This window comes from Perca flavescens, chromosome 9 (assembly GCF_004354835.1).
Source record: "Perca flavescens isolate YP-PL-M2 chromosome 9, PFLA_1.0, whole genome shotgun sequence".
Classification (NCBI taxonomy): domain Eukaryota; kingdom Metazoa; phylum Chordata; class Actinopteri; order Perciformes; family Percidae; genus Perca; species Perca flavescens.
In genome coordinates this window covers 4,731,868-4,757,067 of record NC_041339.1, presented here as the reverse complement: position 1 = coordinate 4,757,067, position 25,200 = coordinate 4,731,868, and the positions used below count along the sequence as shown (strand labels likewise).

The following is a 25,200-nucleotide window of genomic DNA, read 5'->3' as shown; positions in this document are numbered from 1 at the left end:
GGCTGTAACTGTAGCTAATCGCCTGCTGGCTCTATGTATGACGGACAGCCGAAAGAGTAGTATCTCATCTAGCTCTGAGCAAAGAAAGTTAGTACATTATAGGGTTAAAGTGTAAATATCGCCTGAGAATGCTGCGAGTGTGGCTTTAAGAACCTAAAACACACACATGCTGAAAAGATTATTAATGACTTAAAGTGGTCTAGTAGTGCCGCGCTTTGTGGCAGGTCTGGTGGTCTGGGATCCTTATTGGGTTGTGTTTGATGTCTCCTCTTAATGGCAAAGTCCCATGCGCTATGATCGCACAAATACACATTCAGAGGCACACTTCCATTTATTATGTGAACAGCCATTTGCCTTGTCGCCATGATAAAGCTCTTGGCGCTCTACCGGGGTTGTTTTAAAGCCCAGACACCCTTAGCCATTACTCAGGTGATATGCCAGCGGCTGGTGATCAATGTGTCTCTAATAGAGAGAACGGGGGGGGAGCAAAAAGCAAGAGAAAGACAGCCATATTGATAGAGAGAGATAAAGATAAGTACAGAGAGTGATTGCACTTTTACCTTCTCATCCATCACCCTGTTCATGGAGCACTAACTGGCCCTAACCTGCTCTGCAGTAATAGCCTGTCTGGATGCTGTATTTACGAGATGCCATCAAAACAATGGCATTTATCTAGGCACTCGGATCATACACTTTCATCACTTTTATCATTATGTCTTTGCGTCTGTGTGCAGGTGTGTGTGTGTGAGTCTGTCGAAAGACTCGTTGACCCATGCTTTAGCAGGAGCGAGGGAAAGCTCAAGGGTGGGTGTCGAATGCGAGGCGGTTAATGTTGCTTAAAGTTCAGCCAAATCCTGAGGTCAGCACGCATGTTTATGTTTGTCTGCCTGACCTTAAATCTGTTCATCTGGCTTACTGCCTATCTTAGCCATGCTTGAAATGCCCACAGCCAGGTTTGGCAGGAGTTGCAGATTGTATCCACTGTGAATCACGAGGAGGATTGAACAGCACCAGAACTTCACGAGGAAGAAACAAAGAGAGGAGTTTTGCAGTGTTTTGTCTGTGCATGGGAAAGAAAAGCTGAAGAAGCAAAAAAAAAAAAAAAACTTTGATAAGCGGGGTTGAGCGAGACGGGGGAGGTGTGTGATGTGGAGAGTGGGGAGAGCGAGAGTGCCAGGCAATGTGGGAGGGAGAGAAAGAGAGGGCGCGTCTGGAAAGCATCAAGCCATAGCTCGGCATATGTGCGAGTACATGTGCATGTGTGTGTGTTTTGTAGCTCCTCTGGTCTCTGGCTTGTTAACCCGCAGGTCACAGGCAGCTTCTATGCCTGGCACACACCATGGGAAGAATTACCTCTTCCATAGCAAGCAAATGCTCATGAATAAACAGACACACACAGAAACATGTATGCTGAGGGTGTGTTCATGGCACGGTGGTTATGCTGCTCCCTCTCTGCGTCAAAAGTCTGCAACACCTGTGGCCGGTTAGCTCAGTCGGTGGAGCAGGCACACGTATATTGAGGTTTATTCCTCCACGCAAAAGGTCCAGGGTTCGGTTTCCTGCATGTCTTCCCCCTCTCTCTTTCTCCTCTTTACTGTCTGAGCTGTTCTATCATTAAAGGCGGAAATGCCCATAAAAATAGTCCAACAATCTTTAAAGGCTTGCCGTTGTCTTAGGACAGGGCCAGGCTAGCTGTCTCCCAGTCTTTATGCTAAGCTAAGCTAAGCAGCTGATGCGGTGATAATGTCTTCTTCTGTGTGTGTGTCTGTGTGTGTCTGTGTGTGTGTGAGAGAGAGAGAGGCCAGCAGCTGGTGTGTTGCGTTTTGCCCTATGAGACATGGCCCGAGCTGGTGTTGTATTACATGTACTAGTGTTGCAGAGGAGAGGTGGGGTGAGTTGGCTCGATAGCCAAGAAGCGAAGGGTGGCAGATAAAGATGGGGGAGTGTGTGGGGGGGGGGGGGAGGGGGGGTCCAGTAGGACTGGGCAATAAAGCAAGTGACTGACACCCAAAGCGCTTCTCATGCTCTGATACAGGCTATTGTAGTCTGGAATTTGAGATATGCATTTGATCAGTACGGTGTGTCTGTGTGGGTGTTATTTTGGACAACTCCTGGGGACAAAACAGCCACCAGAGTAGGGAAAGAGAGGAGGAGGAGGAGGAGGAGGAGGAGGAGGAGGAGGAGGAGGAAAGTAGGGTTGAGGCCAAGGGTTACCTGATGAATACTTTCATCGCACATTTGAGCAGCCAGCATCAAGCATTTTTGTCAAGAAGAATGTAGGCCCTTTCTGTCTCTACCAAGTGATGGAATTTTTTATTTTATTTTTTTAAATATAAAAACTTTTCTTTAACCTTTACGGGGTGATTCTGTGAGTGAGCAACTGATTTTAAAAAAAAAAAAAGAAAAAGAAAAGAAGGATAACATTCCTGCTCACATTGTGTGGATGACAGGAGTGAAAAGGAGGAGGGCCCGGAGATATTTTATCTGGCTCTGCACACTCTGTGCCTCCCTCCTCACTCAAAGGGAATCCCATCTTTTCTCTTTGACCTCAGCATTCCTCCGACTCCTCAGAGTCAATGCAAGGCCAGAGTGTGCGTGCGTGCGTGCGTGCAAGAGATCAGTGTTCACATTCAAACTACTTCAAGTAATTAATACGATCCTCAGCCACGCTCTTTTGAGGGTTGAATAACTCAAAGAGGTAAACCTACACCTCAGTCCGGGCTTCAGTGTCTCATCTACAGCTGAGGCCGAAGATGCGTGTGTTATTCTCAAAAATGCATGCTTGACATACAGTAATGCAATCTCCGTTATAGCTCGTGCTGTTTGTGCAATCAATCTTAATGTGTTATTCAAGCAGGCTTATAAATGAACTTCAGTAACTAATCTTCAGTGGTGGAACAAGTACGCAGCTCCGTTATTTTTAAAAAGTACCAATACAACAATACTCCATCAAAAGCATCAAAAGTAAAAGTACTAAAATGTCTTCAGTGACTGATATACTATTACGTATGACATTATAAGATTAATCCTGACGCATCAATGTGTTCATTTTACTGTTGCAATGGGTCTAGGAGCCAGTTTTTAACCACTTTATATGCAGTAGTTAGTTAGTAGTCCAGTGATTCTAAACCTAGGGGTTGGGCCCCTCCAAAGAGTCACAAGATAAATCGGAAGGGTCAGGAGATGATTTAAAGACTAGACCAAAAAACAAACAAAAACGTTCTGCTACACAAATTTGTGTTCATATTTCCAAATTTTTTTATTTGGAAATATATACATTTATTTATTTCTCTCAGTTATCTAAACGAACCCATGACAGAATTTTAGAGGGGGAAATGTAAATGCAGAATCTTAATCCGTAACCAGTAACTACAGCCATGTAGTGGAGTAAATAGTACCTTATGGGGACATTATACTTAAGTACAGTACTTGAGTAAACGTACTTATGTAGTTACTATCCTCCGCTGCTGTCTCTTTGGCTGCAGCTGGTAAATTTCATCTGGAGAATGACATTTGAAAAGCTTGGACACGGAAAATAGAACAATCCGAACAATCCATTGCACATTAATACATTTAGACAGCAAGGGCATTAGCTTGTAATGCTGAGTTGGCAAAAAAATAAAAAAATACTGTGTGAAAGGGGAGAACGCTTTGTAAACCTCACTGTGTACTTTGAGAAAACATTGCTGAAAGTATATCAACTTGATGTGGCCAATCCTCTTATAATTAATGGACATGTAAATAAACTAAACTAGTCATTTCACTACATGTGGTACCACTCCCCTTCTCTGCAATTGTTTAGAATGGATTGGTGCTTGTGCATACACTGCCACCTATTGATATAAGATGGTACTGCAGCACAAACAGCAAGGTGATAGTTTGAATTTAGGTTGTAGGCACAGACTGTATATTATTAGTATTAATATTAACAGTCTATGGTTGTAGGAGGACACCTAGTGGCACGGTCAAGTCAAAGCAGAGGAAGCTGTCACTACTGTAAACGTGTCCCTGAACTTTAAACCGTGTGAAAAGACTCAAACAATCAGAGGACATGTGTGAAAAAGTTTGTTTATTGAAGGAAACAAGGCATCGTAAAAATGAAAATATAAATACTCCTTGTTCATTGCTGGGCACGTTGCTTTGACACTAGTCACCAAACCAGATAAGTGCATCTATGCTATTGGTCAATGCTTTTGTGAATTATTATCATAAGGAGTTCCATTTTTTCCCCCCAAACGGCAGTAAACTAGAGAAGGATGTCGTGTCTTTTCAGAGCTGGGTGTAGCGCAAGTATTTCTTCCCAGAAGGCACCTCTTTAGTGGTCACGCCGTTGGGGAAGAGAGCAGCAGCTTCAGCCTCAGAGAGTGAAGGAATCACCATGACCTTGTCATTAGGCTGAAAGAGAGGACAACAAGGAAGCGTGTTTCAGGAGCAGGGCCTAGTTCTGATTACAGTCTTAGGAAGCCTTCGCTGTAATGATACTTGTGCTGTAGCCTCACAGGCTCCTGTGTCATGTGGCTTCTGGTCATTTTCTTCAGTTATCCCACTAAAATTAGGTCACAGACACTTAAATTGTTTGGAAGGAAGGAATGCACAAGTCCCAATGACAGCTAGCTCTTGTTGCTATAGAGCAGTGTTTCTCAAATGGGGGTACGTGTACCCCTAGGGGTACTTTGGAGGACTGCAGGGGGTACGTGAGATATTTAAAAAGGTCCCATGGCATGAAAATTTCACTTTATGAGGTTTTTTAACATTAATATGAGTTCCCCCAGCCTGCCTATGGTCCCCCAGTGGCTACAAATGGCAATAGGTGTAAACCGAGCCCTGGGTATCCTGCTCTACCTTTGAGAAAATGAAAGCTCAGATGGGCCGATCTGGAATCTTCCCTTTATGACGCCCGCCCAGAGAATTTGGCCCGCCCATGAGAAAGAGAGAGACATCATGGCTTGAAAACAAGCGAAGCTTGGCAGATGGTCAAGGCCAAACCCCCCCCCTTCTCTCCTCCTCAATAGCTACAGACACAGAAATGGCACATACTAAGGACTGGCTCTATTGTAATTCCGACTGGCTTTTAGGTGGCTTCAGATACATTCCACTAAGGTCTATATAAAAGGCTGAATTTTTAGGGGAAAAGGCCTATATAAAAGACTTTCAGATACAGTATTAGGGGACCACTAAGGTCTATATAAAAGAGACTTCAAATACAGTATTAGGGGACCACTAAGGCCTATATAAAAGAGACTTCAGATACAGTATTAGGGGACCACTAAGGTCTATATAAAAGAGACTTCAGATACAGTATTAGGGGACCACTAAGGTCTATATAAAAGAGACTTCAGATACAGTATTAGGGGACCACTAAGGTCTATATAAAAGAGACTTCAGATTAGAGATGTTCCGATACCAGTATCGGTATCGGCTCCGATACTGCCTAAAACGCTGGTATCGGTATCGGGAAGTACTGGAGATTATGCACCATACCACGTAATAAAGCCCTAAAGAAAATCTACGTTAAAGTAGTTTATTTATGTTCTTTTTCCGTTATAACTGACTGTCAAACTGGAGAATAAAAGAAAGTTGTACGACATTCATGGTTTGTGTTTGTTCATGTTTTACAAAGAGTTTAACCTGAGCCAGACAGACAACAAAGATAGAAATCAAATCACATCCATACAGGGATTGTAGTATACAGTTGTTATATCATATCACATCCATACAGGGATAGTAGTATACAGTTGTTAAAACATAATAAAATATATGACCCACTGGTATCGGACCGGTACTCGGTATCGGCCGATACGCAAGTTCAGGTATCGGAATCGGTATCGGGAAGCAAAAAATGGTATCAGACCATCTCTACTTCAGATACAGTATTAGGGGACCACTAAGGCCTATATAAAAGAGACTTCAGATACAGTATTAGGGGACCACTAAGGTCTATATAAAAGAGACTTCAGATACAGTATTAGGGGACCACTAAGGTCTATATAAAAGAGACTTCAGATACAGTATTAGGGGACCACTAAGGTCTATATAAAAGAGACTTCAGATACAGTATTAGGGGACCACTAAGGTCTATATAAAAGAGACTTCAGATACAGTATTAGGGGACCACTAAGGTCTATATAAAAAGAGACTTCAGATACAGTATTAGGGGACCACTAAGGTCTATATAAAAGAGACTTCAGATACAGTATTAGGGGACCACTAAGGTCTATATAAAAGAGACTTCAGATACAGTATTAGGAGACCACTAAGGTCTATATAAAAGAGACTTCAGATACAGTATTAGGAGACCACTAAGGCCTATATAAAAGCATCCAAAAAGCACCATGTCATGGGACCTTTAACAAAATGTTTAATAGTTACAAGGCTGTTGTCCAGAACATTGTTCCTCTTTATGTAGACTTTATTTTTTTCCTACCAAAAATGTGACATTCGTGTCGCCTTCTTTGGACCTATTCTTGCCTTCCTTCCTTCTACTGTCCTCCTATTTACAAGTTTCTCGCTTTTTTTCGAAAGTTAGGTCACTGTTTTTGATACTATTTTCGAACTATTCTTGCATTACTTCCTTCCTTCTTTCTACCATCTTTTTCCAAGGTTTTGTCTTTTTTACAGTTGTTTTTTCTACCAAAAATGATTAGCGCTGGTCAGGGGGGTACTTGACTTAAAGAAACAATTCAAAAATGCACAAAATATCTGCTAAATAAATGTATGGTAAACATTTCAAATTTATTTCTCTGTAAGACTGTTTTTCAGTTCAGAGCATACTGTGTTCCCACTTCTGTGGAGAGAGGTGGGAGGCTGGAACTGTTGTGTGGAAAGTTTGGACTGTCTCAACAATCATGTATGTGTGTGTGTGTGTGTGTGTGTGTGTGTGTGTGTGTGTGTGTGTGTGTGTGTGTGTGTGTGTGTGTGTGTATGAGCAGAATGAGAGGAAATATAGGAGTAACTGCAGAAACGTTTGACATTTGAAATAGTTTTGGGAAATATGCTTATTTGCTTTCTTGCCGAGTTAGATAAGATTGGTACCACTCTCGTATCCAGGGTTTCTGCAGGTTTTTAAAACGTTTTAAGACTTTTTTTAAGACCTTTTTAAGATCTTTATGAATGACATTTAAGACCTACAGTGAGGAAACTAAGTATTTGAACACCCTGCTATTGTGAAAGTTCTCCCACTTGGAAATCATGGAGGGGTCTGAAATTGTCATCGTAGGTGCATTTCCACTGTGAGAGACATATTCTAAAAAAAAAAAATCCAGAAATCACAATATAAGATTTTTTAACTATTTATTTGTATGATACAGCTGCAAATAAGTATTTGAACACCTGTCTATCAGCTAGAATTCTGACCCTCAAAGACCTGTTAATCTGCCTTTAAAATGTCCACCTCCACTCCATTTATTATCCTAAATTAGATGCACCTGTTTGAGGTTGTTAGTTGCATAAAGACACCTGTCCACCCCATACAATCAATAAGAATACAACTACTAACATGGCCAAGACCAAAGAGCTGTCCAAAGACACTAGAGACAAAATTTTACACCTCCACAAGGCTGGAAAGGGCTACGGGGAAATTGCCAAGCAGCTTGGTGAAAAAAAGTCCACTGTTGGAGCAATCATTAGAAAATGGAAGAAGCTAAACATGAGTGTCAATCTCCCTCGGACTGGGGCTCCATGCAAGATCTCACCTCGTGGGGTCTCAATGATCCTAAGAAAGGTGAGAAATCAGCCCAGAACTACACGGGAGGAGCTGGTCAATGACCTGAAAAGAGCTGGGACCACCGTTTCCAAGGTTACTGTTGGTAATACACTAAGACGTCATGGTTTGAAATCATGCATGGCACGGAAGGTTCCCCTGCACATGTCAAGGCCCGTCTTAAGTTTGCCAATGACCATTTGGATGATCCAGAGGAGTCATGGGAGAAAGTCATGTGGTCAGATGAGACCAAAATAGAACTTTTTAGTCATAATTCCACTAACTGTGTTTGGAGGAAGAAGAATGATGAGTACCATCCCAAGAACACCATCCCTACTGTGAATGGGGGTAGTAGCATCATGCTTTGGGGGTGTTTTTCTGCACATGGGACAGGGCGACTGCACTGTATTAAGGAGAGAATGACCGGGGCCATGTATTGGGAGATTTTGGGGAACAACCTCCTTCCCTCAGTTAGAGCATTGAAGATGGGTCGAGGCTGGGTCTTCCGACATGACAGTGAGCCGAAGCACACAGCCAGGATAACCAAGGAGTGGCTCTGTAAGAAGCATATAAAGGTTCTGGCGTGGCCTAGCCAATCTCCAGACCTAAACCCAATAGAGAATCTTTGGAGGGAGCTCAAACTCTGTTTCTCAGCGACAGCCCAGAAACCTGACTGATCTAGAGAAGATCTGTGTGGAGGAGTGGGCCAAAATCCCTCCTGCAGTGTGCGCAAACCTGGTGAAAAACTACACAAAATGTTTGACCTCTGTACTTGCAAACAAAGGCTACTGTACCAAATATTTACATTGATTTTCTCAGGTGTTCAAATACTTATTTGCAGCTGTATCATACAAATAAATAGTTTAAAAAAATCATACATTGTGATTTCTGGATTTTTTTTTTTTTAGATTATGTCTCTCACAGTGGACATGCACCTACGATGACAATTTCAGACCCCTCCATGATTTCCAAGTGGGAGAACTTGCAAAATAGCAGGGTGTTCAAATACTTATTTTCCTCACTGTATATCATGACATAAAAGGCAACAAAATGCAGAGTCACAGAAGGACTTGCAAAGTTAATAATTGTATTCAAATTGAATAAAAGAGTTATAATAATCTGCACAAATACAGCAAATTATATTTGGGCGAGCAAAAGAAAGAACAAACTACACCGCATAGAACCACAGAATAAATAAAAACATTTCAATGAGCATTAGAAGTAGCGTTACATTGACGTAGGAAAATTAAAACCTGTTTGAAATTATTTAAGACCTAGAACGCAATACTTCAGTTCAATTTAAGACTTTTTAAGGCCTAAACCCCGCGGAAACCCTGATATCTGTACATGAATATAAGGCTAGAGCAAGGAGACAGTTAGCTTAGCATCGTTCACTGCTCCAAGTCAAGAAACACACAGTTTTAGCGTTTACCTTCCAGTTGACAGGGGTGGCAACCTTCTTCTGTGCGGTGAGTTGTAGAGAGTCGATGACTCGAAGCAACTCATCAAAGTTCCTTCCTGTGGTGGCGGGGTAGAGGATGGACAGCTTCAGCTTCTTGTCGGGGCCAATCACAAAGACCTAAAGTAGGTTGAGATGTCACAGGGGTCAACATACATGTAACGTGAACCAAAACACAACCTCTTTTTAAACATGGTGACAAATTCATCCATAAAAACATTGACCTATAAAAAGATAAATTTCACTCGCCATACAAACACTTTTTCCCCCAAAAACAGGACTTTCACCCAGGAGAGCCAGGATCGCTTTATCAACGCCAAACGCAGGATTTCTTTTTTTTTTTTTTTTTAAGCCTTCCCCAATGTTTCTTTCCTAAACCCAACTGTTTGTTTTCCTAAGCGTGTGACGTTGGTGACCATCGTTTTTTTGTGTTAGTAAAGCCTTCCCCAATGTTCTTTTCCTAAACCCAACCTTATTTTTTGTGTATGTTTACATCCGCTGTATACAGCGTAGACATACACGTGGATAGCTCAAAATGCGTACAGATAACACGCCATTTGGCTTTAGGAAAGTGGCATGTATGTTTACGCAAAGTCACGATGCTTGATGTTGTGTATTTTAACTATTTTACCATCTTATTAACCTGCTGTATTAACACCTCCCTCATGAGTGATGTAGCCTGTTTCATCTTTTTATTACTGCTGGTTACTGCTTTGCATGGTTGAACAGTGCGAGAAGATGCCTCCGGTCTGTGTTGCTTGGCTGTGTTCTGATGCTTGCATGGCTTCTTATACTGAATGGGGATACTGTTGATGTGTAACTGTGCTAATGTCTTGCTGCTTCCTGTAGCTCTGCATTTGTTGCTCTAGCTGTCTGTATGGTGTCTTGTTGACTTCTGTCAGTATAGTTTAACCTGTACTAATGTCTTGCTGTTTCCTGGTCTAAAAACATCTGGCCAAAGGACTACAGGTGAAAATTAGCCGGCTGGCTAATGGTCCATTTACAGAAATGTTAATTAATGTGTGTTGTCCTTTAAAAAAATAAAGAAATAAGAATAAAAATGAAGAATTCGTTAACATTCGGCTAACCTTAGGCTTCAAGAGATATAATTTGCTTAGATTCAAACACTGTGTGTACTGACTGTGTAACAAATGGCCAATCAACAACCTGTTCGGCACAAAGTCAAACTTTTTGCTCCGACTTGATTGGCTCCCGGCCAAATGATGTGGTAGTTAGCTGCAACAACATTAGGGGAATACAGACCAAAACCTTTCACAGGGAATAAAGTCAGGACAGGACAGGGTTTTTCTACAAAAGACAAATGTGACTGCCATGTGGCATCTATTTTGGATCAGGATGTGGTCCTGGTGTTTGTTTTTGTAGTAAAATATGTCCTGCACTGAGGACAGGACAGAGGGCGAGATTCTTACACAGCGAGCGGTGAGGGGCATCCCATCCTTGTCTCGCTCATCAGGGTCCAGCATGCCCAGCTGGACGGACAGCTCTCTCTTGTCATCAGCGATGATGGGGAACGGCAGAGGGCTTTCAGTTTCACTGTTAAATGCCATCACATCCTGCACAGAGGGGAAGAGACCCATTCAGCATTTACACTAGAGGTCGACCGATAGTGGATTTTACCGATACCGATAGCTAGGTTGGGCCGTATTTGCCGATAACCGATTAATCGACCGATAGTATTTAGAATTCATACTGGATAAAAACAAACATGACACTCCAAGTAAAACAGTGCTGAACTTTATTATAAAAACTGTATTGAACCATGAAAACATGCTAAATGAAATAAATATAAATATTGAAATCAATAAAAGACATTCATTCAAACTGAAACAAAAAGTAATAAATAACAAAAACAGTTAAACTGTCGGTTTAGAACGGTAACAGACGATCTCTGACCTGATCCCTGACATTATCAAAAACTATCAGTATGGATGTTTGCCGATAACGATAGTTCCACCAATCAACTATCGGTGCCGATTAATCGGCAAAACCGATTAATCGGTCTACCTCTAATTTACACATTTGTAAATGTGTGAATATCATCGTCCAAAGTCATTAATTAATCATTCTCACCATCCTGGCTGCCATCTCCATCACTGCAGCACAGGTTTGATGAGAGATCAGAGACCTTTAACTCTACTAAGTGCTCAGACACTATGATTGTAGTGCCAATACTGTTGCCCTCATAGATGTTAATAATTATCTGTGAGGGCAAACAGAGAAAATACGGTTTAAAAAAAAAAGTGCCTAGTGAACATTCCCTCTTGGACCAATCATTGGGCGTTCTGAGAAGTACTGTACTTGTTGTAATGTGACAAACAAGTTAAAAGTGTCTGTGTTGAGCGTAGGGATTAACCCTGGAATATTTAACCATTCAGTGGCACAATGCACACTCACATGCTATTCAGAGAGGCAAGGAAGAGCAAATCAAATCAAGTTAGAAATTAAATTATATCTGTAAAAAAGTAAGGTAAAATGAATTGGATTGAAATAAAAAAAATACATGCAATTAATTCAATCAAATTAGATTAAATTATATGAGGTGTGATCAGTTAAATTTAAATAATTTGATTAAAATTTTAAGTAAGTTAAAGGAATACGCCACCGTTTGTTGAAAAAGGGTTATTCACCGTCTCCTCTATATTTATATAGGTGGGCAAATGCATTTTTGTATCAGTGCATGCATTGTCTTAGTCCGGCGCCAAATACCACCGCCGCCGCCAAATACCGCCGCCGCCAGCTTAGCTTAGTGTAATGAATGAACAGACGACCGTGTGTCACTTTTTAACACGTGTTATAAGGCTCACCTAGCTGCTAGCGTGGCACGCCCTCATACTCTGCTTCTGACTGGCTAGTAGTCCTTACCTAGCTACTGTGCATGTGCGACTCCCAACAAAGATGGAACAGAATTGCGATGCCTCACTCTGTAGCTAAAACAGAGAGCTCAACACACAGGGTGAAAAGAGGAGCTGCAGCAATGCGCAGTACAACAAAAATATGGTGTTTTTTGAAAATTAAACCATGTAAACCTATTCTGATATAACCTCTAAATACAATTATGAACATGAAAATGAGCACTTTAACAAAGTTATCCTTTCACTTATACAGGTATACTGTGTGTGTGTGTGTGTGTGTGTGTGTGTGTGTGTGTGTGTGTGTGTGTGTGTGTGTGTGTGTGTGTGTGTGTGTGTGTGTGTGTGTGTGTCCAACCTTGCTCCAATGGCGGTGATCCTCAACACTGTCAATGGACAAGGCGATCATCTTCACACCTCGCTTCGTGAACTCATCGCTGATCCTAGCGGCACAGGCGAGCTCAGTGGTGCAGACAGGGGTGAAGTCCTTTGGGTGCGAGAACAGGATACCCCATCTACGGAGGAAAACAGACATAAAGCAATCCGGTGTTTGTGCTACACATCATTTTCTGGCTCAGAAAGCTTTATGTGAAAAACTGTATTTTCTTAATACAATTCAATAAAATGTAATTGTATTAAGAAAATAGCAAATAAGGCCATTGTCATCCAACACTCATGTTTTCAAATTAATGCACATTACACAACGTATACATTTATTCTGTCTTATGTGTGTCATTTGTGTGTTGTGCATTTATGTCTTGATGTTTAGAGTATACAAAGAGTCTAGAATGTAATAAGGCTGAGGAGCACAAGCAGTGGAAGAGACAGAAGAGGAAGAAATGGCTATAAAACGAGAAAGACAGAAAACATTATGTCTCAGGAGAGGTCATTCCAGCAACAGATTGAAGCAACAGGTGTCTGGGAATCTGACAGACTCGAGCTCAAAACATTAAATCCAGCTGTGTACTGACAATGTACAACGAGGAGGGTGAAGGGTAAGACAGACATGAGATTTTCCTGCAAAAAACAGTACAATCTTGTTGAAGGATAATTCACCCTTGAATCCCATGAGTTTCCTGCCTCACATGATTTATGTGAACTTTTCCCTCTTCAATGTGTTGTAACGTACCACCACATTGGTCAGAGGCAACAGAAAAGCTCTGCTCCACACAGGCATTGTGATTAGGGATAGATTGTTTTTTTGCAGATTACAGTGGTGGCTCATAAATTTATGAACCCATGCTAAAGTTGACTAAAAAGAGGAATAAAAAATCTTGACTGATCTTAATGGCTTAATTAAAAAAGAATTAGGAAAAATCCAACCTTTAAGGTCTTTGTGAATGAATAATGTTTCATAAATAAATAAAATGTTCTTCCTTAAAATACAGGGGGCATAAGTAAGTACACCCCTATGTTAAATTCCCATAGAGGCAGGCAGATGTTTATTTTTAAAGGCCAGTTATTTCATGGATCCAGGATACTATGCATCCTGATAAAGTTCCCTTTGCCTTTGAAATTAAATAGCCCCACATCATCTCATACCCTTCACCATACCTAGAGATTTTATTTCAGTTAGACTGACAGCTGGTTTTGCATTGAGAGATGATTTTATGGAAAGTACCTCTATAAAGTGCCTCTATGGGAATTTAACATAGGGGTGTACTTATTTATGCCCCCTGTATTTTAAGGAAGAACATTAATTTATTTACGATACATTATTCATTCACAAAGAAAATTGGGTGTCCTTAAAAAGGTTGGATTTTGCCTAATATTTTTATTAAAGGCATTAATATCAATTTCCAAAAGATGATTTTTTTATTCCTCTTTTTAGTCAACTTTAGCATGGGTTCATAAACTTATGAGCACCACTGTATCTGTATCTGCGTTTTATTTGCCTGATAACTGATAAAGTTAATTCATTAAAAAGTGGTCTACTTTGGTTCGGCTACAACTCTGTGTCTGTCCCTCTGCTTCGCTTTCACTCACCACCGAGTCCGACTTAATGTGTCGTACCCCCCCCAACACTATCTGACTCTCTTTTACTGGGGATTATGTTGAAAGTTTCTCATTTGTTAATTGTTTAAAGCACTTAAAAAAAGTTTTGTGTTGGATTTTGTAACATTCCAAAATCCCTTAAATTTGCTATTTTCTCTTAAACTTGTTCATATTTTTGGACACTGCTACTGTCGCAACCATAATACGTCAACACCGTCTCTTTTGTATTAAATTTTTTTGATTAGATTATGACATAAATGTATACTTTTTAAGAAGAGGTCTGAAGTAGCTAGCAATAGAGGGGAAACAAGATGGCTAATGTGAACAACTCATGCATATCATGTGAAAGAGTAGGTTTTTGTCACCACCGTCAGGTTTTTGTGGATATCCTCATGGCTGTGGTTCGGCCTCGAGGCTGCGGCCGAACCACAGCCATGAGCCCGTATTTACTGTGATCAACAATATATTCTAGCCTCCGTTAAGGACCATTTGGAGGTTTTTGTCACCACCGTCAGACTGGACGTCACAAAAAACCTGACGGTGGTGACGTCTGACGGTGGTGACAAAAACCTACTCTTTCACATGATATGCATGCACAGGATTGTTATTTTCTTGGACCCAATAGTTAAATGAAGTTATTAAGCAAGAAGCCATCTTGTGTGGTATACATTTTGGAATTTTATGTTGTTATGAGGCTACTGTCACCAGATTAGTGTCATCACCGTCAGTTTTAAAGTCACCACCGTCAGAGGGAGTTTTATTTGTTTTAAATGAATATGCTTACAATATGTTTCTTCAGTGCGGTTGAGTTATTAAAGTAAAAGTCTCTTTTAATACAAATATATGTTTGTTAAATAAAAAAAAACATTACTTTTTTCTATTTAGGCTTAAAGTAAACGTTGTATGATGTGAAACAGTATAAAAAAAATCAACAAAAGTGAATATTCAACATTTAACAGCATATCTATGTACTACAAATGTCAGATAATGATTCAAAAACTCTAAATACATATTAGACTAAATAAATAAAACATAATATGCTTTTTATTGTGTCTGACGGTGTTTACAAAAACAAAGTAATAACTGGAAAACAGTCTGGAAAACCGTTCGCTTTCACTCACCACCGAGTCTGACTTAATGTGCCCCCCCAACACTATCTGACTCTCTTTTACTGGGGATTATGTTGAAAGTTTCTCATTTGTTAATTGCTTAAAGCACTTAAAAAAAGTTTTGTGTTGGATTTTGTAACATTCCAAAATCTTAATTTTGTCTTAAAAGATTTTCATTTTCACTGTATATGCATATCGGTTCCAAATATCCGTTATCGGTTGTATTAACTACTAGAAATCGGTATCGGCCTTGAAAAACCAGTATCGGTCGATCCCTACTTGTGATCATCTGATTATGGGGTGACCAGAGGCCCTGAAGTACAACTAACCCTGGCCAGATACTGACAGTTTCTAAGAGGAGTTTGTTCAGTTCTGTTGATTTAAACATTGACAAGAAGTTATAAAAAAAAAAAGAATAATTTGATTTTTTTGCAGCAAAACCTGAGCTATAAATTTGTATTATAGACACATGGGCTATTTTAAGATAAATTATGTTATACTAGGACACATTTTGAACAGACGGTGGCCTCTCAGTCCAACATCTATCCTGACTAAGGAAAGGAGGAGGTTATCGTGCAGTCACTGTAACTGTGTAGTCCTCATATTAATAAGTGTGTAGCAGGTTTTGTCAGTTTAGAAAGGGCTGTGACACTGCTGCGACAACATATCTGCTCCTCCGCTGTGTGTACAACCTTTAGGATGAGAACATGAGGGTGGGGAAAATCCTGAAATATAAAAAAGGAGAATAAATATGCACAGTCAAATAAGGAGAATTAGATTATTCTGAAGAGTTTTTTAGAAATCGTTCACAATGTTCAACCCACACGATTTGAACAGGTAAATCTATCCTTGTGGAAATCATTCAAATTGCTTTCAGTTGTTGGGAACAGAATACAAGTCTGTCTATGTTCATGCATGTTATGGTTGTTGCATGAAATAGTATTCCTTTCTCTCTGCCGTTCAATAAAAAAAACAAAAACAAACAGCCAAGCCTAACAGAGCTGGTCATCCAAGGGAATGCAAGCACTGGAGGCACAGTTCCAAAAATCACACAAACACACACAATACAGGCCTTGTCCTGACTGTGCTTACACATCACAAATGAATTGGCCAGAGAAAATGACTGCAAATACACAAGCATTGCTGCCATGACTCTCTCTTTAGTCAGCAGCTAGGCCAACTCTATGTTTCGGTCTGTCTGAGCCATTCAAAAACAGAAATAAAATACATGTACTCTATCACATTTATGGTAGCCTATATTATAATTTTGTCATCCAACAGAGTTATGTTTGTGTAACCCTACACACAGTATCCATGTCAGCCAGCAGGTGTTGCACTGCAGTCACATTGGGATCACGGTCAAGTGATCAGGACTGATGTGTCAGATCATGCGCCTTGGCTTGTAAATTCAGAATTAATCCGTAACGTTACTCAGATCAGCGTTCAAGCTTCTCAGTCTGACCACACAGGCACGCACACAACCCGCTCCCACGGCTCTATCAAATGCTGCACTGCCTGTTAACATACCGCAATTCAAAACTCCGAATTAAACACATTAGTTACAATGTGATGGCTGTAGAGGAAGCGTGCGCACTTACGAGCTGCCCAGGAAATCGTGGAACTTGATCCTGCCGATGGTGGTGTCGGCCTCGAAGTTGGGGAACTCGTCTCCGAGCAGAAGTCCAGGCATGGTCGGCTCTCCTCTGCAGCTCAGACACTAGAGAAAGGACTGGGATAACCGTTACCGGGGCCGTCTAGCCTGTATGATCAGCAGAACGTCACGGGTGGATCATTCATGGCATGGGATGGACCCGGATAGGGGCGGGTTAACTTCATAGGTTAACTTCTGTTACGTAGCTAGATCCTCGACCAACCAGATACGATAATGTTTTTTACACAACTTTATTAAAACAACAATACAATTACAAACCCATAACAAACAGAAAAGCCACACTAAAAAATAAAAATATATATATCAGTGATTCTTGAAACTTTGGCAAAAACATGTCCCACTAAGAAAAGTGCCAATTCTGTTGGAAATTAATAACATTTTCATGAATAAAAAGAATCAAGGTTATAATCAGGGGGTCCTTTGCACACATGTAAGGTTCTTTTATAGTTTTATCTTTAATTTTTATTAATTTAATGATTAATTGCTGGCCCATTGCCTAAAAAATCAGTTGTCCTCGGATAGGAGATAATCATTTCAACTTGATTAAAAAAACATAAAGTAATAATTTAATTGAATAATATCTTTACCACATGAAATAGTACATTGTTATATGTTTTAAAAACTGCAAACAGTGAGATTTTAACAATATTTACTATTATTTTGTGGTTGCTCAAAATGTGTCCCACATATTCGTCACCACCGTCAGATATTTATAAAAAGCAATAAAGTCAGGCAACTAAAAGGTCAACTACATTCCTGAGGACCCCATTTTCAAACCTTCAGCTCTACTGCGTGCTTGAAGATCACTCAAGCTCCCTTAAATTTGCTATTTTCTCTTAAACTTGTTCATATTTTTGGACACTGCTACTGTCGCCATAACACGTCAACACCGTCTCTTTTGTATTCAATTTTTTAGATTAGATTATGACATAAATGTATACTTTTTAAGAAGAGGTCTGAAGTAGCTAGCAATAGAGGGGAAACAAGATGGCTAATGTGAACAACTCATGCATATCATGTATGTTTCTTCAGTGCTGTTGAGTTATTAAAGTAAAAGTCTCTTTTAATACAAATATATGTTTGTTAAATAAAAAAACATTACTTTTTTCTATTTAGGCTTAAAGTAAACGTATGATGTTAGATATTTTAAAGGAGTACACGTGAAACAGTATAAAAAAAATCAACAAAAGTGAATATTCAACATTTAACAGCATATCTATGTACTACAAATAAATACATATTAGACTAAATAAATAAAACATAATATGCTTTTTATCGTGTCTGACGGTGTTGACAAAAACAAAGTAATAACTGGAAAACCATCTATTTTATGAAAAAAACACAAAATGAGGAGGTTGCACCAGTACATTGCTGAACAGCCAACACTTTGGTCTATAATGATATACCTTCAGATTTTGTAATTTAACTAACTTTTTATTTTCAAAATTAAAACCTGTTTTATCCCAATTCCCAAGAATAAGTGATATATATATTATATACATACAAACATATGTATACAAACACATATTTATGAAAAAAATAACTACTCAATTTACAAAATTATTATTAAATTTTTCTTCTTTTATTCCGCCAATGCAAAAAAAAAACAACACAATTTCCCAGGTAGCTTTGCGATTAGAACAACAAAGATGGAGATTCAGCTATTTCAGGCAGGACGTGATATGAATGAGACGTACAATAGATGAACTAAAGGAGCAACAACCCGCGCAGCACTGCAGACAATTCACCACCACTGCGGGTCCACTACATAACGCCTAGCTAAGTGTCTACGTCGGTAGGATTAACCGATAAAATGCCTTCTCCTAAAGCTAAAAACCCCGTTCGCAGTGGTGGAAGCCCGGTGCTCGGAAGCTCCAACGGCCGCTACGAGTTCATGTCGCTGACGAAGCCGTTGAACCGGTCCTCGCCGTCGCATCTCCTCCAGCGGCAGGGCTCCGAGCCGACCACGGCTCGCCTCCGAGCATCGGAGAGCCCCACTCGGCGCCGGGGCTCCAGCTCCTCCACGGGCTCCGCGAGCGGCCAGGGGCTGTCGGAAGAGGACGGTATACGGCTCAACCCCTCCTTCGTCCGCGTAGCGCTCAGCTCGCTTCTCGCCATCGACCTGTGGATGTCCAAGCGGCTGGGGGTGTGTGCCTGCGAGGACTCTTCCTGGGGCAGTGTGCGCCCGTTAATGAAGCTGATAGAGATATCGGGACATGGGATCCCCTGGCTGGCTGGTACCGTTTACTGTCTGTACAAGAGTGACAGTGCTGCAGGACAAGAAGTCATGCTCAACCTTCTCATGGGTAAAACGCTCTGCTATTTGTGTCCTTCTTATGTTGTATTTTTTATACATATAAATAATGTATACTTTATTAAGCCCATAGGGGGAAATTACAATGTTTTCCCTCTGTGAATTACATATTACGTTATACATATTACACACAGGACTGAACTACACACATGCTCAGTACCTATACATGCACTAATGGAGAGATGCCAGAGTGTGTGTGTGGGGGGGGGGCTGCCCATGGAAAGGCACCCCCACCCCAAGGTACGGTGCCTTGCTCAAGAGCACTTTGGCAGTGCCCAGGAGGTGAACTGGTACCTCTCCAGCTACCAGTCCACCACCATACTTTTGGTCCGTATGGGGACTTGAACCAGCAACCCTCCTGTTCCCAACCCAACTCAACTCCCTACTGATTGAGCTACTGCCACCCTGCGTCTCCCTCTAGCATGGAATTAACACATACATATTTACTTATGCAAATGCAGACAGGTATCTAGGTAATGTTACTAGAGTTTGGTTGAGCAGTATTTAGTGTCACTCACACACCCCATTTTCCTCCTTTGCAGCAGCTGCTGCATCCTGCTCCAAATCACCCTGAGTTTGTCTGACTGACACTCTGTGAAACCGCATTTATATCATGATAAAAAGGATGAGGTCAGTTTCAATATTTTAAGAAAAGCAAGGCGTAGGCCAGCGCGAGCTGCGATGCAGGTCCAAGAGACATAAAACAAATGTCACACAACTCTTCTCCAGCACATAATGCTTTACACACAACCTGTTTTCCGCTGTCTTGTCTATATTGGGATTGTCTCACCCTGAGTAAAGCATGGTGAGCTGAAGAAGAGTTGTGAGACAGGTTTTAACTTGGATGGACTTGCATTGAAGCTCACACGGGCCTGCAATTAATCAGAGGGCGTCTTCTGGGACTGTAGATTGATCTGTAGATTGATTTATAGATGGTAATGCAGCTTTAACTTGGAATGTGTCAGTTAACAGCCAGTAATCTATTACAAATTGAAACACATGCTGCATGCCAATAGGCTCCCCCCCATTTTAACTTTCTTTAATAAAGCCCATAAGTGCACATCCACTTTAAATACATCAGGATATGCCTATTGTTACAGGGCGAGGATTTGTGTCTTTCAGAGGTCTGGCTGTTTTGCCCAGTAACACAAGCCCACAATGGCAGTTTTGCCTGACTTACTTTCTTTGGGTGGGTGGGTAAATTAATGTTTTTTTGTTTTGTTTGCCCTAATCCACCCCTGCTTGCAGTTTCTCTACATCAGTGTTGTATAAAGTACTAGAAAGCAGTACTTGAGTAAAAGTACAAGTATCGTACTAGAAAAAGACTTTGGTAGAAGTGAAAGTTACCTTTTAGAATATTATTTAAGTAAAAGTCTTAAAGTATCTGATATATACTGTACTTAAGTATCAAAAGTAATTTTCCGATATTTAATGTACATAAGTATTTGAAGTAAAAGTAAAAAAATTTGTTTTTTTTTTTTTTTGTTTTTTAAAAAAAGCAAGCGGTTAGAACTTTTATTGTGAACTTTATTGTGGCTTTCCAATGTACTAAACATTTCTTGCAAATACGGCAAGGGGTGTATGACGTTATCTTCACCACTACCCTGTTCACCGAGTTCACCACTATCGTCGCGGTGGTCGTCTACGATAACCGGAGGCCCTCCAGTAGGTGCTTGTGCTTCCATGGCGGTTTAGTTGTGCGTCCTCCTCCTCCTTTAGCAACAAACAAGCGCTGAAATAGGGCGCGCGGCGTGCGGAGCGTGCGTAATGCAATCTAGGAGCAGTGATTCGCCAAACCTCCCTTATTGCAGTCGCACATATTTCTTCTAATTTTGATTTTTAGTAACGACTAACAAAGATGCTTAGTGGAAATATAACGGAGTAAAAGTATACATTGTATCTAGGAAATGTAGTGGAGTAAAAGTGAAAGTTGACATAAATTTAAATAGCGAAGTAAAGTACAGATACGTGAAATTTCTACTTAAGTACAGTAACGAAGTATTTGTACTCCGTTACATTACAACACTGCTCTACATAATTTTTAGTTATAACTTCATTTTGTCAGTCAGCTTTCACATCAGCTTGTCAGACAGGTGAATGCTTTTGGAGTCACATTTTTGGTTTTGCCTGATAAGAACTTTTGACTTGTTTTTATTCCTGAGTGTGGGTGATTGACATTTTTTCTTTGTGTGTGGGCTAATTAAAGTGACAGATGGCTGGTCAGTAGATATGAGGCAGGTAGAGGCAAGTCTTTCTATATGTGTAGTAGGCAATATAAAGGTGGTTCAGTCCCAACTGTATTTGTGCACTACACTCAGGATGGAGAAGCTGTGAAGAACATGTCTGAGACAGCTGCACACTCTAGTTATAAAATACAGCTTTCAACAACAGCATTTATTTGAGTATCAATACGGAATAAAATGTCAGTTGCGCATATTCATTTTGCTGCAATCCTTTCATTGGATTCCCAGCAGCGATTGGCTCAATGCCACCTGGCTCTTTCATTAATTTTTTAGCTCTGCAGCCTAGGATTGAGCATTGATAACCAATTCCTATTTGGAATTGTGTCAAAAATTACGATTCCAGTAGAATTGTTTCTTTATTGCAGCCCTGGAGCGCAGTAAGCAGCGCTCTAGTGTGGCTTTATTTTACATTGAAAAAGCTGTAAAACTGCAAACCACCATTGAATCAAAATAAATCTTTCCTCTTATTTGTGAAAATAGGCATGTGACCCGTTTCAACTCCACCACTCAAAGAATCAGAATTGAGAATCGATAAGAACCGGAATCGAAAGGAAAAATCGGAATTGGAATCAGTTAAAATCCAAACGATGCCCAACCCTACTGTAGCCCTGAAGAACTGCTAATACAAATCTTTTTATATAAGTCCACTGTAGTGGCAATCTGACCACAAAAAATGCCACTGGAGGGAATTTGAAACTGTGCGAAACGCTTGCTGGTGCAAATAATGAGTTCCGCCACAGTCTTAAGATGAATCCTTTATTTTATAACTGCATTTGAAAACACCTACAAAAAGCCGTAGGCTGGGGGAACTCATATTAATGTTAAAAAACCTCCATAAAGCAACATTTTCATGCCATGGGACTAGGGCTGAACGATTAATTGCATTTGCGATAATATCGCAATATGTTAAAACGCGATTTCCTAATCGCAAAGGCTGCAATTTGGTCTCGATTTGGTGACTCGCAAGAGCAAATCAGTCTGCACTCCGCAGAGAAAGCATCAACTTAGCACGCTAACGCTACACCGTACCTTGAGCTGATCTCTGTCATTCAAACAATTATGAGTTGAAGTTTAAATCTTTTACAGCTATTTTAATAAAATGAAGGGTTTTGTTCAGGCTCGAGTCCAGACATGCAGTTAATGGATACAGGCACACAGAACTGAAGGCTCGGTTGGCAACGAGCTATCTCTGATTAGCGGTTAGCGCCGGTTAGCGGTTAACTCCGTTATAAAGACATGGAGTGGAGGAGCTGCCACTGAGAGGGGTAACAATCAGATTGATAAAAATCACGGTTTGGGGAGCTTTCACAGCAGCGTGGCCGCGGGGTTTCAACGGTTTTATTAGTACAGTTAATCCCACGGCAAGACCACCAGCAGCTAACGTAACGATAGCCTCTCTGAGCTAGTGCAGTGTTGACGGTATATATATATATATATATATATATATATATATTTCTTACTTATTTAACGGTCTAGTGTGTAATTGTGTGTTGTTCATACTATACAATGATTTATTGTTTGTCTTTGTTTAATAATACAGAAGACAAAGAGCTTAATAAAATAATCGAATCGCAATCTCAATATTTGGGGAAAAAATCGCAATTAGATTATTTTCAAAAATCGTTCAGCCCTACATGGGACCTTTTTAAAAACAAGCAGATGAGATCTAAAAACATCACTTGCACACAGCTGAGATTGAAAAACTGTGTGGCTTCCCCTGATCCTAATTTTCTCCATCTCCCTCACCTGTGATTCCATGTTTCTCACCTCCGATTGTGGTAATTAGCGCACATACAGAAACCATTCACACACACACACACACACACACACACACAAACGCACACTATACACGCACGCAGCAAAATTGGCTACAACATCCACTATGCCCAGGTAAGGGGCAGCAGATATAAACTGCAGTTTTCCTTCAGCACAGTGGACTTATTAAAGGCTGGTTCTGATTTGTGTGTATTATCCCAATGACAGAATCTAAGCTATAAGGTGACATCATTTTGCTTACAAATCCATCTATGTTTCTGTTGTGATGTAAATCTTTACCAAGCATACAAAGATAACTGCTGTTATTGCAGTTACAGTACATCCTCTCTTTATGTCTCTTCTTGTTTGCCAATGTGATTATGTTATGTTATGGGATTACATTGCTGTTTCTTCATTAGGGTTGGGTAGCGAGACCCGGTGCTAATATGACACCAGTGCCTAAACGACCGGTATCTACCGGACCGAATAGCGATGTGGATTTCGATGCCGATTAAATGCCTTCTGTGCCGCTCTCTGATGCTCTGAATCAGACGTTAGAGGCAACAGAAGCGTCGCTGCACGTGACGCTAGTTAACACTTCACTTGACAGCGGGTAAAGTTAGCCTACCGTTAGCTAGCAGCTGGATTAAACACGGTTAAAATACTGACAGCTAAACGGTGTAAAGGGTGACTGTATTTCACTGTAGAGGATTCCAGCAGCGGGACGTTAAGCAGTGTGCAGCTGCCTTTGCCGGAAAAACAACACAGACGGTGTGTTTACTTGAAACTAGTAAGCCTCGTGGTGCATTCAAAGTTATTATAAAATACATTTGCCTATTGCCTATTACCATATTTTTTTTAAGTAAGTTTTTAAGTATTGTTTTAGCACCGGTATCGGAAAAAACCCAAACAATACCCAACCCTATTAACACATCTTCCCCTTTATCCCCTCCAGGCCTGCTGTTGGACCTGGTCCTGGTTGCCATTGTTAAGGCAGTAGTGCGTCGGCGTCGGCCAGCACATAACCGTATGGACATGTTTGCCACCTTTTCTGTGGACCGCTACTCGTTCCCTTCAGGCCATGCCACCCGCGCTGCCATGTGTGGGCGCTTCCTGCTGGCTCACCTGGTGCTGGCTGCCCCGCTGAGGGTCCTGGTCCTGCTGTGGGCCAGCCTGGTGGGGCTGAGCCGAGTGATGCTGGGCAGGCACAATGTCACTGACGTGATGTTTGGCTTCTGGATGGGCTATTGCCAGTATAACCTTGTAGAGATGTTGTGGCTCTCACCTCAAACCCTGCAAGGGCTGCTGGGACAGTTAGCTTAATATTAGTGATTGAAGGAGGACAAGACATGGAGATTTTAATCTTGATTGTAGGAGCACCTGCACACCTTTTTGTCTTTTGACCGATTTACGTATAGGAGAAATTGTCTTAAAGAAGAGAGCTCTATCAAACATAGCTTTGTTCTGCTGTTATCTGACACTTAAAGGCCACTTTCAATCAGAATAGATAGACCAGGAGAAATTTCTCCAGATTAACCTGAAGCCATCTCACTCTCTCTGCCAGCCAGATTCACTGGAAAGGATTTAGGGCGTTTTCACACCTGCCTTGTTTAGTTTGGTTGAATCGAACCCTGAAGCGTGCCAAGCATACAAGCATTCGTTTGGCCAGGTGTGAACACAATAAACACACTGGGTGCAGACCAAAAAAAAAAACGGACCAAGACCACCTTGAGGAGGGGGTCTTGACCCGATTACAAACAAATTCTGGTAAGCTTCGGTACGGTTTGTCTGTGGTGAGAACAGGATCCTACCTGGATCAGACCCAGCTATCAGCTGTACTCCGCAAGTTTGAGCTAAACGGCTGCCGTAGTCAGTTGTGCTTTGCCATTTGCGAGCATGCAAACTGTGGCAGTTTGCAATAATTCTGTCACAGAAATATACTGCGATCAAGCTCACCATCACTCACGCTCCGTGGTCTAGATGTGTGTACGTCTCAGCCGCCGCTAAAGTTGGAGACCGACTAGGGCTGCACAATTAGTTGCAATTGTGTCGAAATCGCAATATGAACTAGTGCAATATCCAAA

The 25,200-nt window shown here is 40.9% G+C and overlaps 2 protein-coding genes across 2 annotated transcripts; one reads left to right on the top strand and one right to left on the bottom strand.

Moving 5' to 3' along the window:
• Positions 1-4,052: 4,052 nt before the first annotated feature.
• On the bottom strand, positions 4,053-16,958 carry prdx6 (peroxiredoxin 6). The gene is made up of 5 exons (XM_028587418.1): positions 16,731-16,958; positions 12,387-12,543; positions 10,589-10,732; positions 9,132-9,278; positions 4,053-4,395 (listed from the first exon to the last, which is right to left on the bottom strand). The coding sequence occupies exons 1-5, from the start codon at positions 16,820-16,822 to the stop codon at positions 4,270-4,272; spliced, it is 666 nt and encodes a 221-aa protein (XP_028443219.1). The 5' UTR covers positions 16,823-16,958; the 3' UTR covers positions 4,053-4,269.
• Positions 16,959-18,454: 1,496 nt separating this feature from the next.
• Positions 18,455-25,200, top strand: plpp6 (phospholipid phosphatase 6). The gene is made up of 2 exons (XM_028588121.1): positions 18,455-19,110; positions 24,072-25,200. The coding sequence occupies exons 1-2, from the start codon at positions 18,618-18,620 to the stop codon at positions 24,437-24,439; spliced, it is 861 nt and encodes a 286-aa protein (XP_028443922.1). The 5' UTR covers positions 18,455-18,617; the 3' UTR covers positions 24,440-25,200.

What these genes read in the sequence shown, in the direction of transcription:
- plpp6 (XM_028588121.1), top strand. Translation starts at nt 18,618, where the DNA reads ATGCCTTCTCCTAAAGCTAAAAACCCCGTTCGCAGTGGTGGAAGCCCG. An exon ending in CATGCTCAACCTTCTCATGG is followed by an intron (nt 19,111 to 24,071) that starts GTAAAACGCTCT and finishes TATCCCCTCCAG; the next exon opens with GCCTGCTGTTGGACCTGGTC.
- prdx6 (XM_028587418.1), bottom strand. Translation starts at nt 16,822, where the DNA reads ATGCCTGGACTTCTGCTCGGAGACGAGTTCCCCAACTTCGAGGCCGAC. An exon ending in CACGATTTCCTGGGCAGCTC is followed by an intron (nt 12,544 to 16,730) that starts GTAAGTGCGCAC and finishes TTTCCTCCGTAG; the next exon opens with ATGGGGTATCCTGTTCTCGC. An exon ending in TGCCCCTCACCGCTCGCTGT is followed by an intron (nt 9,279 to 10,588) that starts GTAAGAATCTCG and finishes AACCTACTTTAG; the next exon opens with GTCTTTGTGATTGGCCCCGA.